Source organism: Crinia signifera, chromosome 4, assembly GCF_055691185.1.
Source record: "Crinia signifera chromosome 4, ASM5569118v1, whole genome shotgun sequence".
NCBI classification, from domain to species: Eukaryota; Metazoa; Chordata; class Amphibia; order Anura; family Myobatrachidae; genus Crinia; species Crinia signifera.
In genome coordinates this window covers 280,984,044-280,996,470 of record NC_139220.1, presented here as the reverse complement: position 1 = coordinate 280,996,470, position 12,427 = coordinate 280,984,044, and the positions used below count along the sequence as shown (strand labels likewise).

The 12,427-nt window shown below is 43.8% G+C and overlaps 1 protein-coding gene across 1 annotated transcript; it reads right to left on the bottom strand.

The window, feature by feature from the left end:
* Positions 1 to 4,833: 4,833 nt before the first annotated feature.
* On the bottom strand, positions 4,834 to 12,139 carry LOC146075484 (zinc finger MYM-type protein 1-like). Its single transcript, XM_083184772.1, has 2 exons — positions 11,934 to 12,139; positions 4,834 to 7,549 (listed from the first exon to the last, which is right to left on the bottom strand). The coding sequence occupies exon 2, from the start codon at positions 7,485 to 7,487 to the stop codon at positions 4,923 to 4,925; it is 2,565 nt and encodes an 854-aa protein (XP_083040898.1). The 5' UTR covers positions 7,488 to 7,549; positions 11,934 to 12,139; the 3' UTR covers positions 4,834 to 4,922.
* Positions 12,140 to 12,427: the final 288 nt, after the last annotated feature.

The window sequence follows — 12,427 nt, the reverse complement described above, 5'->3', positions numbered from 1 at the left end:
ACCACCTTGTTAATAGCTTGTACTGCGTTTCATTGACTTCTAAGCTGGTGCAGCATTGCGTTATCACAGCACACCGTTTTTTCCAGTCGATTAATTTCCCTCTATGTATAAGATCATTATCCCACACCGTGCAGAAAGAGGGGGTATCAGGAAATTGTTGCTTTTTTCCCCTCAATTTGGAGCACCCATTCACTTTGGAACTTAGCCACACTCAAGAGAGGATCTGTCTTCATTCATTAGTCCAACACTGGACCGCAAACCTCGAGCAACTCCAAGTGTTCATCCATTCGGACTCCACAATAGGAATATAACAATCGTTCCAGAGCAGGATTTGTTCCACCTATTCAATCACTATATCTCAGGTCCCCAGCACATCTTGTTTTTACCCTTGACATTTTAACAATTAGTTTTCTTCACATGTGTGCAATTAAATTCTATTTTTATGCAATAACTTTTTCTAAGATTAATTTGAGTGCTTCTATTTCACTTTATACATACTTTTTTCACCTGATTAAATGGTTTGTACACAAAGAAACGCGTTAATAATAAAGCATACTGCAATCACGGACGTTTACTAAGGCAGTGAAGCAGAATGTTACTGTATGTGACAGATTACCAGTATGTGGAGATGCCCGGTCACACCACTTTGCACAACTGGCCTTTTTTTAATTTTATTAATTTGGAAGCAGTTTGTTGGATCTTGCATTAATCTCATTAAGAACTTCCAAAGACTAATGCTAAGGATTTGGTGACCTGTCCGCTAGAGAAACTTAGGTCTGCAGGATACTTCTCTTTTCAATATCACTGATGTTTTTGAAATTTTTTCACTAATGGACTATATGGCAAGAAACTTGAAAGGATACTTTTTTTCTAGCTACATTGAGCATAATGAGTGAAATTTACTAAGATTGATGATTATGGCCGATTGGCGGTATGAACGGGTACGATCAGGATTGTCCTCAATCCGCCCCAAAATACGACCTGAGATTTCGGCAAATTTACTAATCTGCTGTATTGTCAGTATTCATATTTTATGATGGGGAAGTAATTCGTCTTCGGCTGCCAAGTTTCCCAGCAGCCAAATACACACAAGCATGAAGCCTGCATGGATTGATCAGATTCCCTGCTGAATTCAGCAGTACGAATGAAAGTAAATGAGCCGACCACCATAGAACTCATGGCCATTTATACATCTAAAGTCGGCTGAAGTTACGGTTTGTAAAAACGTCAACTCAGCCAATTTCGGTTTATAATAAATTAGCCAAACGGCTGATTCTGGCCGTATGGAATATTGAATCGGTGCATTGATACCCATTCGATCTTAGTAAATTTCCCCCAATGAGCAATAAATTGTCTGGTACTTGACATACGATAAGCACCTGTTTACATTAGCACGTGTGCTTTTCATTAACGCAAGAGATGTATTCCTGTTTTGGTTTTAAATTAATTTTCGAATGTGATGGGGTTATCACTGCTTCCTCCTTATTAACAAGGGAACTACCAGAGAGAATTCACAGCCCAGTTCTGCTTTTTCATGGAATGTGTAAATATATTCCAAATGATTGGTATCACTTTCTGTGTACAGTTTCCAGGGCTTAATTAAAGGTTCCAGGTGCCCTAGGCTAATACACATGTAGCTCCCCTTATAATGCTGCTAAACACAGGTGTATGGGCGCTCAGGGACTCGCCAGTCATACTGCCCATGTGCATGTAAGGAAGGTTATACACTTGGCATGTAGGATCTAATGCTTGTAGCGTGTGAAGGAGACTTTGGCTTTAGGCTGCCCAGCTGGCGCTGTAGCACAATGTACATAAAGCTGTGGTTCCATCAGTAAGGTACATTGGCACAGCCACCTGTCAGTCACCTTAAGAACGTTACTCCCTACAATACATCGGGATGGGTGATGGCTAACAAGCCATCTTAAAATATAGGTAAGCTGTCCAGGGCCGCAACGTACTAGGGACATTTAAACAACAGTGGCAAGGCATTCTGCACCTGCCCCTCACCCTGCAGCCAGACAGTGACTGGCTATATGCATAGTGATTGGTGGATTGCTGGAGCGTTCCGCCAGATTGTTGACAGCTACTCACTGTATGTAAGCACGCAGAGAGATGACAGGACTGCAGAAGGGGTATGATCTTTTATAATTGGTTCTGTGAAAGGGTGTGTAGGGCCCCAGTGCATTTCTTTGTCCAGAGCCTACAATGCTGCTAATAAGCCATGCATAGGGGGTGCGTGTCTGTCTGTGTGAAAGATATGCGGTGTCAAACTGGAAAGACAAATGTTCCCATGTAGAGCTACAAGTGATCCCCTGTGCAGCGACCAACACCCCTTATTGTGCAGTGTGTTGCTTTTTTTAAACTTGGGGGGGCTGCTCTTAGAGTCCCGTGAAAGACTGAAGTTAAAGCCCATACACACTACAAGATTCTTTCCAATCTGGCTGTTTGGAATGAAAATCTGGAAATTGTTGGGAAGAAATGACAATTGACCATTTATATCCTAGGAGTGCCATGAAAAAAAAAAAAAAAAAACTGATACTTTAGGGTGCCCTGGTTAAAAAAGGTTTGCGAACCGCTCGGTTACATGCTACAACTCCTGTCACTATACTGCCACCTACTGGTGTCAAAGGAATTTACCTCCTATTTTAGCTTGTAAATAGGTTTTATCAATAATGTAGTTGTACCTTTTTATTTCTCCATATTTTAAGGTGTGTACACACTGGGCAATATATTGGCAATTCAACTGAGTAGACAATATATCAATACACCATCGGCCAGTGTGTAGAAGCGATATTTCTGAACAGAGTCATTCAGATACATTGCATCGGCTGTGCAATAACGCCTATGCCTGATAGATCTAAAAATATATCAGCGCATCGTGCCGTGTATATGGGCGAACTGTTAAGCGCCCCGTAAAGCCACTTGCGATGCGCCCGCCCATTTGTAAGGTCAGTCCCGATGGATCGGGCAGTGTGTATGGAGAACATGCTGCCCAAACCATATGTAGATTTATCTGCAGAGCAATTGATAAATGGTTAGAAGCATAGCGATTGCTGTGAGGGTGCTAGAAAGGATCCAATTGGATTCTTTTCAGGTGGTAATGCAATAGAAACTCATAGGCTCCTATAAGGTAATCTAATGTTTAGTAACTGCTGGGACTAAGAGGCAATGCAACTGCAGAGTTCTGATTGTATTACAACTGGCTGGATTTGTGATCTAGGGCTAAATGAAATAGGGTGAAAATCAGAAAGGGAGAGATTTTGCCGATTTTTTTAAAGCAGCAATCCTTTACATGGCAAAAATCGACCTGAAATGTCAGTGTACATGATTGACGCATTAAAAAAAAAACAACTCCCTAATTCTCTCACTTTCTGATTCTCTCAACCTATCACACTTGGCCCCTAGTATGGCAGCTCTTAACAGGATCCACTCCTCCTTGAGCAGGCTTATTTTTGAAACTACTAGAATAAGTCATCCTTTGGGTTTTCTGTATATAAGCAATTATCTTACACCAAAGATCACTCTGTAGGTTCATAACCAGCATTACCCACCACATCCAAGCAACAGGAGCATGGCGCATTTCTGGTAGGGGGACAAACGTCATAAAACTATTTGAGTTTTGACCACATTTGTTACTGCATGCCATAATGTAGGAGATTCTGGGGTAGATGTATTAAGCCTGGTTAAGTGATAAACCGGTGGTAAAGTGGAAGGTGATAATGCAACAACCAATCCTTTAGGAGTCGGCTTGTGCGTTATCACCTTCCACTTATCAATCTAATACATCTGCCCCTTTATATCTAAACTCATCATGACTTTCCACAGCACATGCGGTCACAATTAAATATCTAATCACCCTGAGTAAACAGATCAAGCAGATGAATTAAGCAAATTTCTCAGTGGCATATTATACCCCATTCACACCGCAGCTATAACACTGTATATTGCAGTTTTTTAAAAGTTTCAAAACCGTTCTAGCTGCAGTGTGTCTTTTAGCATGTCATTATTTAATCCCTGGCTTTTTTGTGATCATTTAAAAATGTTTTGTATTCCAGCTCCTAGTCAGATCGGTGGGAAAGACCAGGTGCTGCCGACGACTCCCACAGCTGTTAAGTCAGAAAGAAGTCTACCTGGATTCACGCATCACATTGCAAAACTGTTCACTCTGTTCCACCTGAAGACCAACCTGAGGACATTTTACTGACCACCTTCCCCTATTCTGTGTCTGGGATTGTGACCTCTCCAAGACCATAATAATGCCCCTGTGCAGGTCGCCACCTACCTGCAGATGTTATGTATAGCATCTGCTGTGTTTACATGAGTTAGGCTTGATTAAGCGGAAGGTTATCGCTAAAGCTATCAATGAGAGCGTGACCAATGATGTATGTATCAGGGATAGTCTTATGGGGCCTACACACGTAGCGATCCCTGGGCGTTTTCTTAGCGATCTCACTAGATTGCTTAGAAAATGCCTCTACATCACTGTGTGTAGGGACCATTGCAACAGCGATGTGCAGCCCTGCGCATTGATATGACACCGGCGATTAATATCCAGTATGCTGGATAAATCCATAAATCGCCAACTGGCCCTGACAGATTGCTCAGCAGAACATCGCTGTGCAGCGCTATGTGCTGAATGTTCTAGCATCACTCATCTCTCCGTGTGTAGGCCCCATTAATAGCAGTTTGTCATACATCTTTCAGATTGCAAAAATAAACCAAGGTAATTCGCCAGTCAGCTCGGGTTGAGGTGCGGTATGAAAGCGGTATCAATTTTGCCCCCTCCGGCATTTTAGGGAATAAAAAAAGAAACAACCAGAAATACAGTTCTTGTGATAAACAAATTTTAATACGGTTTTGATAAACAACATTTCACTCTCACACTGCTACACACTTCCTTCCGCACTTACACATTTGGACAACTATCTAAATGTTGTACATGTTTTAGCGTCAACAAAATCATCGATAGCTTTATCCATGTTTATTTTTCTAGCTGCCTCACATTCAATGCATAAGACTGAATGGCCGCGCAGCCGCTCCTGAGACATGTCGCTTCGTAGGTAGTTCTTGATTAATTTGAGCTTAGAGTATGATCTCTCGGATGAAGCCGCTGTGACCGGTAAGGTCATGAACAGCAGCAAAGCTGTACACACGTTAATAAAGCTGCTTGCAAAAATGCTGCTCTCCACAATCAGCATATGTGCAAAATCAGCTATGCTGCTTAACTTCTGAATTTCCCCCTTTAACACCGTTCTCAAGGTCAGCAACTCTTCGGAAAGTGAGCTTGTAAAAAATTTGGGATACAGTGCTACAATCTTGTTTGCTGACCTTATAACTTCTTCATCCGTCGCCTTCAACAAATTGGCAGGTATAAGAATGCCAAACCTGTCTACAACTTCCCTCATACCTTCAAGCCTCTTTTTGAGTTGTGCGTTAACTACGTCGAGAGTAGCATAGAACACGTTATCTCGAAACGCTTCTTCGGGGTCTTTAATAGGATTGTCAAAGTGTTCGGATACAGCAGGTTTTTTTCTAAAACTGGTATCAATCCTCCAAATGTTTGCTAATGCCACAACTTCCTCTTTGGTTGACTGAAAATTCTTTCTTAGTTCAGTGATGTCATTAGTAGCCTGTGCCAAAAAGTTAACAGCTTTTGAGAAGTCGACTTGAAGGGACTTAGACGCTGTTTGAACCGATTGCAGAACTTTGCACCAAATAACGAGGATGAAAACAAATTTAAATGACTCCATAGAATTGATCAGGCCACCAGCCTCATCTCTTTCATTTGGTTTTCCTTTCAAAGTTATCTGTGTTAGTGCCTTCATTACCGCAACAAATCTATGCCGTACTGCCATTACGGCATCAAACTTACTAGCCCACCGGGTAGGATTCAAATCCTTTAATGACACATTAGGATGACCCTGTAGATTCATGTTTTTAAATTCATGGTACAGTTCTAGAAGGCTCCAACACTTAATACTTCCAGCTAAAAAAGTGAACAACTTCTGAAAGACATCAAAGAACTTTTGAAAACCTGGAATTTCTGCAACAGCATCACTAACCACCAAATTCAGATTATGGGAAGCACAGGGGACGTACAGCGCATTTTTTTCTACCTTTTGCATTTTAGATTGGACACAATTGTAAATGCCCCTCATCGATGGAGCTCCATCGTATACTTGGCCAACACATTTTGACACATCAATGTTTTTTTCTTGTAAACCCTTCAGAATGTCATCTGACAGCTCCCCGGCAGTTTGATCAGTGATCTCTCGAAATCCGAGAAAGGTCTCTTTAATCAGTAATTCGGTTGGTCTGCCATGCTCATCCGTATTTATAGTTACATATCTGAAAATTTCACTCATCTGACCACACATCGAAACGTCTTTTGTCGTATCCATAAGAATTGAATAGAACGGTTTTTCCGCAATCTCATCCGTCAAAGTCTTCTGCAAATGTGAGGAAAATACCCGGAACATCTCATTTTGAATTTGTGGAGTTAAATACTTCTCTTTATACTTCGCATCACCAGAATCCGTTCCCAAAAGTTGCTTGAGAACAGGGTCATATTCAGCCAAGAGCTCAACAATTGCAAGAACATTTTCACTCTGCAGCGGCCCAACATCTTCACGATGACCAGAGAATGGCAAATCGCAAACGGCCAACATCAGGGTTACATTTAGCAGACGATCCAAGACTTTCTTCAAAAACTTTTTCTCATTGTGCACCTCGCTCTCTAATTCCTGGTTTAAACGCAACCTCCATTTACCAAACACATTACAAGCACTTACATGTACGGCACTAGATTCATGATCGGACACTTTTTGAGATAGTTCTTTCCAATCAGAAATTCCTGACACCCAGCTTTCTTGGTAGCCTTTCCGATTACGTTCTGCAAACAGCCAACAAGGTTGACAGTACACTTTGTCTAGTATCGGTGAGTAACATAGCCACATTCTTGGTACTTTCAATGTAGAACCCAACAGTTTCTCATAGTAGAACTCTGTGAAACTTATTCCGTTTTGATCAGATGGAAATGGCCCCACAGGCCTGCAGGGTCCATGGTTGATGATGAAAGCTTTAATATCTGGATCAACAATGTTTACGGGGTAGTGTGCTCTGTCCGTGGGATGCGCTGCATTGACTGGAAATTGAAAGCCTACATTTTCATCCTGGGGAGGCTGTGCTTGTTTAGGAACTGGACTAACTTCTGTGTTTGTATGACTGCTGGTTGGCCGCGGCAGAAGAGTGTCTTCATTATTATTATCCATGACTAAGGCCACTGATACTTCATTTTGTGAGCGTGACACCAGCGTGGACATTGATCGGTCTTCCGTACTTGGCAAGGTTTCCACATTTTGTGAACCCGAAGGTGTTTGTACTCGTTGAGAAAACCTACAGAATTTAGGTAGTTGTTCAACAGCTTCTTGTTCCATTTTACGTTTTTGCTCGTTCTGCGCTTCATTAAGTTTGCTGATGTCAGACATTTTCTATTTGCTTGAACCTTCATCAGAGGACAGTGCAATCCTGCAAGTGGTTCTGCGGTTCCCTGCAATATCAAGACAGAGATTTCTGTAATGAGTTAAAGATTTGCAGTCATCTCTATTGTCGTCAACTTTTGGGCCACAAAAGAATTTGTATAAAGTAGCAGATTAAAGGAGAATATTTTAAGAAAAAACACATGGTGACTAATGGGCCCTACACAATATACAGGCATTTTCTGAGGGATGCTACTTAATTTAACTACATGGGTGTGTGTGTGTGTGTGTAGGGGCCATAGCAATGCGTGGCTTCGTGCATCATTATCTCCCTCTGATTAATAACCAGCACACTCGTTATTAATCGCTCAGTGTCAGTGTTCTCCAGTGAGACAGATCACTCAGCACATCTGAGCAATCTAGCATCGCTCATCGCTACGTGTATAAATCCTATAGTCCATGGCATGTTAAATGTGGTCATATGGCTTAATTTGAGGAAAGGTGTATGTGGACACATATGCCTGCACCAATATCCACGCAGAAGCTACTCCGGTTGCAATATGTGATTTTTGTTCTCTGAAACCATAAAACATCTTGCACTATCTTTAACTCCATCCTCACAAGAGCACCCAATCCTAATTTCTGCCACCCTGATACATGTTGACATACCCTGTATGTGTCCTATTTTCTCTTGATCTGTAAAACTGGCCATACACCTATGCGATTTTGCCCGATTCTGGCGCATTGGGACAAGAAATCATGTGATATTGGCCAAATAGGCCGTTTTAGATCTGTCGGATTGGAAGGCCTCTGGCAGCGCTTGCTGGGAACGCATGCAATATATCCTAGGCAAAAGGACCACATAAGATCCTGCTGCCCGGGAAGCTTGCATAGAGTTGCAATATAGTAATATAGTAATGTATTGTAATATAGTAATGCATTGTTTTCCTTATTTGTTTATGTACTCTGTAATTAGGCACTGCAGATCCCTTGTGGTGCTATATAAAAGGACAACAACAACAACAACCTTAGATTGTTCATTCTAGCACCAGCTATCTTTGAAAACCCATGCAGTTCCTTTTTTCCCCATTTAGTAGCGGTTCCTGATTTGCACGCTGCAGTGACTCCTTTTGCTACATCTCCCATGTCTGTGACTATATGCTAATGTGAGAATCAGAACTTCCAGGGGCGGGTGCAGAAGTAAATGATGGGGTGCACCATGAGAGGGGAAGGAGGTAAGCAGCAGCAGTGGGTGCATTACAAGAACAGGGGCATGGTCCCACAACAAGAGGCATGGCCTCATGGTAGCGGCTAGCTTCCCTTCACCATAAGGACCTGGGGAGGAGGAGCAAGGTTGGAACAAGGGACCCAAACGGACACTCGCTACGATTCAGGCACAGAGGGCTTGTTCCTTCACTATCCACGCCACCACTGGTTGCTTTAGTAACCAGGTGGCGAGAGAAGCAGACAACTTGCAGACACCTGCACAGCCCCTTCCCAGAGCTGACAGCTAGAGCAGACCCTCCTGTAAACTCCCAGAGAGCTGCAGGTGGAGGGAGCTGGGCAGGGAAACACAGGGAGCCAGGCTGCAGGAGAATTTAAAAAAATACCCATCAACTTAATTTGCAGCAGCTGCCTATTGCTTTGTATTTTTTTTTTTATGACGCTCTCTGCATCCCCCACACCGCATACAATACATCGTGGGTGCTAAAAGGCACAAACAATGTGCCACACATAAGATTTATCTTTATGTGCAGCACATACGATCTGCATCTCTGATGTGCACGGCACTGCACATCGGATGTCACAAACGTGCGATTTGGCCAAAGTTCACGGCCTGATCCACCGGGCCCGAACTGCATAGTGTATGGGGGACACAAACTACTCAGTGGGATGATTATTATCTCACCCCGTTTGGGATCTTAACAGTTGGTGTCATCGTGAGGATCAGTGCCAGCATAGAGCTGCTCCTTCAAGGGGGGGGGGGGGGGGGAAGCGAGCAAACCCTGCTGACAAGGCAAAGTTATGCGACCAACCTCCCAACATGACCCACTCCAGGAGGGACACAAAGCTGTTTCTGGAATTCCTCATGACAATCACCTGTGGTGAAACACCTTTCTTACCAATTAACCTGTTCAGGTCAGGTGAAGGTAATCATAAATTAAGAAGGATGTTCAGAAACAGAGCATGGAGTCCCTCCTGGAGGGGGTCATGTTGGGAGGTATGATGCTGTGGCTGTGCTGAGTAGAGTGGTCTGCTCCGCCTCCTCAGACATCAGCAGAGCCAACAATAGTACATGTGTGTCAGACACACATATATACAGCCTTGTACAATACCCATGTATATATACACATACGGCTACACACTGTACACATGTATACATATCATACTTGCCTACTTTTGAAAACGAGTTTCAGGGAGAATATAGTTGGTAATAGAATTTTGCAGAGCCCCATTGAGTGGGCGTGTCATGCTCCTCCCACAGGACGTGTCTAGTTCCATATATGGAAAGATTGTGAAAAGAGATTGTGCACGTGGCACCTAGAAGTGTGGGTGTGTACTGCTATATCTGAGAGGAATCTTTTAAAATGACTTATGTCCAAATGTAGATGATCCCCAAAGAACTACTATACTAGATAAAGTGCTGGGAAATGGCACTGATGATTCCATGTAAATGTATCTGTCTTTCATTCCTTGTTTCCCCAAAAATGTAACAGTGTAATGAGGGCTAGGTGAAAAGAGGGAGATTGCTAGACTAATGAGGGAGAGAGGGAGATTGCTGCTATTTCAGGGAGTCTCCTGCAGAATGCAGGAGGGTTGGCAACTATGATACATATTGTCACACACAAATGTCAGTCAGGCATTCTCACAGCCACACATATACAAACTGTATGTTTATTGGTTTCCAATAAAATTACCCCCATAATGAATGTGTGCGTGTGGTAGGGAATATAGATAGTAAGCTCCACTGGGGCAGGGACTGATGTGAAATGTTCTCTGTAAAGAGCTGCAGAATAGGTGTTAAATAATGCCCCTTTCCCACTGCAGGCTTTACACGGTAAAATGCTGTTTTTTTTTTTTAGCCTTTTTAAACGGGTAGAGCTGCAGTGGGAAAGCTCCAGGTTGCTGTACCCGTTTAAAAATACTGTGTTTTTTAAAACGGGTAAAAAGCAGTGTTTTACCCGCTTAAAAGCCGTTTTTTCGGCAGTGGGAAAGGGGTAGCCCTTTACCCGTAAAACCCCCCCCCCCCCCCCCCCCCAGTCGTAACCAGCACCAGCCTGAAGGAGCCTGGGCTGGTATAAAAAAAAAAAAAAAAAAGAAACCCGACAAATAGGGGTTCCCGGATTTTTTACAACCAGCCCCAGGATCCAGGTCCGGGGCTGGTTCCCAAAATACGGGGGACAAAATGACTAGGGGTCCCCCGTATTTTAAGAACCAGCCCCAGGCCAAACCAGCCAGCAGGGTAATGCCACAGCCGGGGGACACTTATTATATAAGGTCCCGCGGCCAAAGCATTAACCCTACCGACCATTCAGCCTGGCCAGGGGCCCTGGGGGAGTGGGGACCCCCCCAATGAAGGGGTCCCCCCCCTCCAGGACTTTCCTGACCAGGCTGAAGCCTGGTGCTGTCCCCGATGCCCCTGTGCGGTGGGCATCGGGCTGATGGAATGGTGTAAAAAAAAATAGAATAAAAACTTTTGTCTTTTACTGTAGAACTATGAGTCCCAGCAAGCCTCCCCCGCAAGCTGGGACTTGGAGAACCACAAGTTCCAGCCTGCGGGGCATTAAAGGGCCCGCTGGAACTTGTAGTTCCACAGTAAAATAAATAGTACAATAAACACACTGACACACGAGAAAAATAAGTTTAATACATACATTACACAAACACACTGATACTTACCTCTTTTGAGCCCGTAGGTAGCCCTGGCCCTGATCTGTGTCGGCGTCTGTATCCATGTCGGCATCCCTGTCGGCAATGGCGTCGGCGGTCCGGAGTCTGACGAAATCCATGTGGGAACCTATGGAAGGAAACCATACTCACCTGTCCCAGGGCGACGTAGTCCAGGGAAGGGGTCTTTGCAAAATAACAAACCGACACCCCCCCCATCTTTACACTGCTTAAATGGTTTTTTAAACGGGTAAGTGTGAATGTGACAAAAACAGCTTTTAAACAGTAATTTACCGTTTAAAAGCTGCAGTGGGAATGGGTCTTTATGGCTCTTACCCGTTTAAAAAAAATGGGTCATTACCCGTGTGGGCAGTGGGAAAGCAGCATAAGAAACTTCATAAAATACTGGCAGACACAGTGTACAGTATATGTATACATACAGTACCACACATGCATATGGCCACATACTGTACACGTCACACACACGCATATAGCCACAGCACATATACATAATATATTTAGATGGTTACACGTCTACACAACCTCCATACAGTGCCCTCCTCTCACCTCACACAGGGACCAGTGTCCTCGATGCAGCTGCCTCCCCACCACTTTCTCTGTGTACGCAATTGCACAGAGTGTGTGTTTTCAGTGCGTGCACCACTTCCTCTGTGCAGTGCAGGCAGAATTTTTGTCCCGCACACCACTTCCTCTGTGCTGAGAAGTTGAGAACAACTGAGAGAGGGGCGCGGGAAAATCACTCTGCCCCTGGGCAGCCCTGCCCCGCCCATCACATGTGCTCAGGCGGTGGCCAACTTTAATGTGCACAATGGCCTCATGGGACTTGTAGTTTTAATTCAACTGCTCAGACTTTGAGCAGTACAATATAAACTACAATTCCCATGTGCCACTATTTTTCGTCCTGGACCCTGTGAACAGTCCCTGGCTGCCCAATCCGTGACTGTGTATCCCTGGGCACGGGGAGCTGCAACCCTTGCGCCTTATATGCTGTACATATTACATAACGTGCCGTATTTCCCCAGCTTACAGCTGGTCGTTCT

Excerpts from the sequence above, each read along its gene's own strand:
- LOC146075484 (XM_083184772.1), bottom strand. The coding sequence starts at position 7,487 with ATGTCTGACATCAGCAAACTTAATGAAGCGCAGAACGAGCAAAAACGT.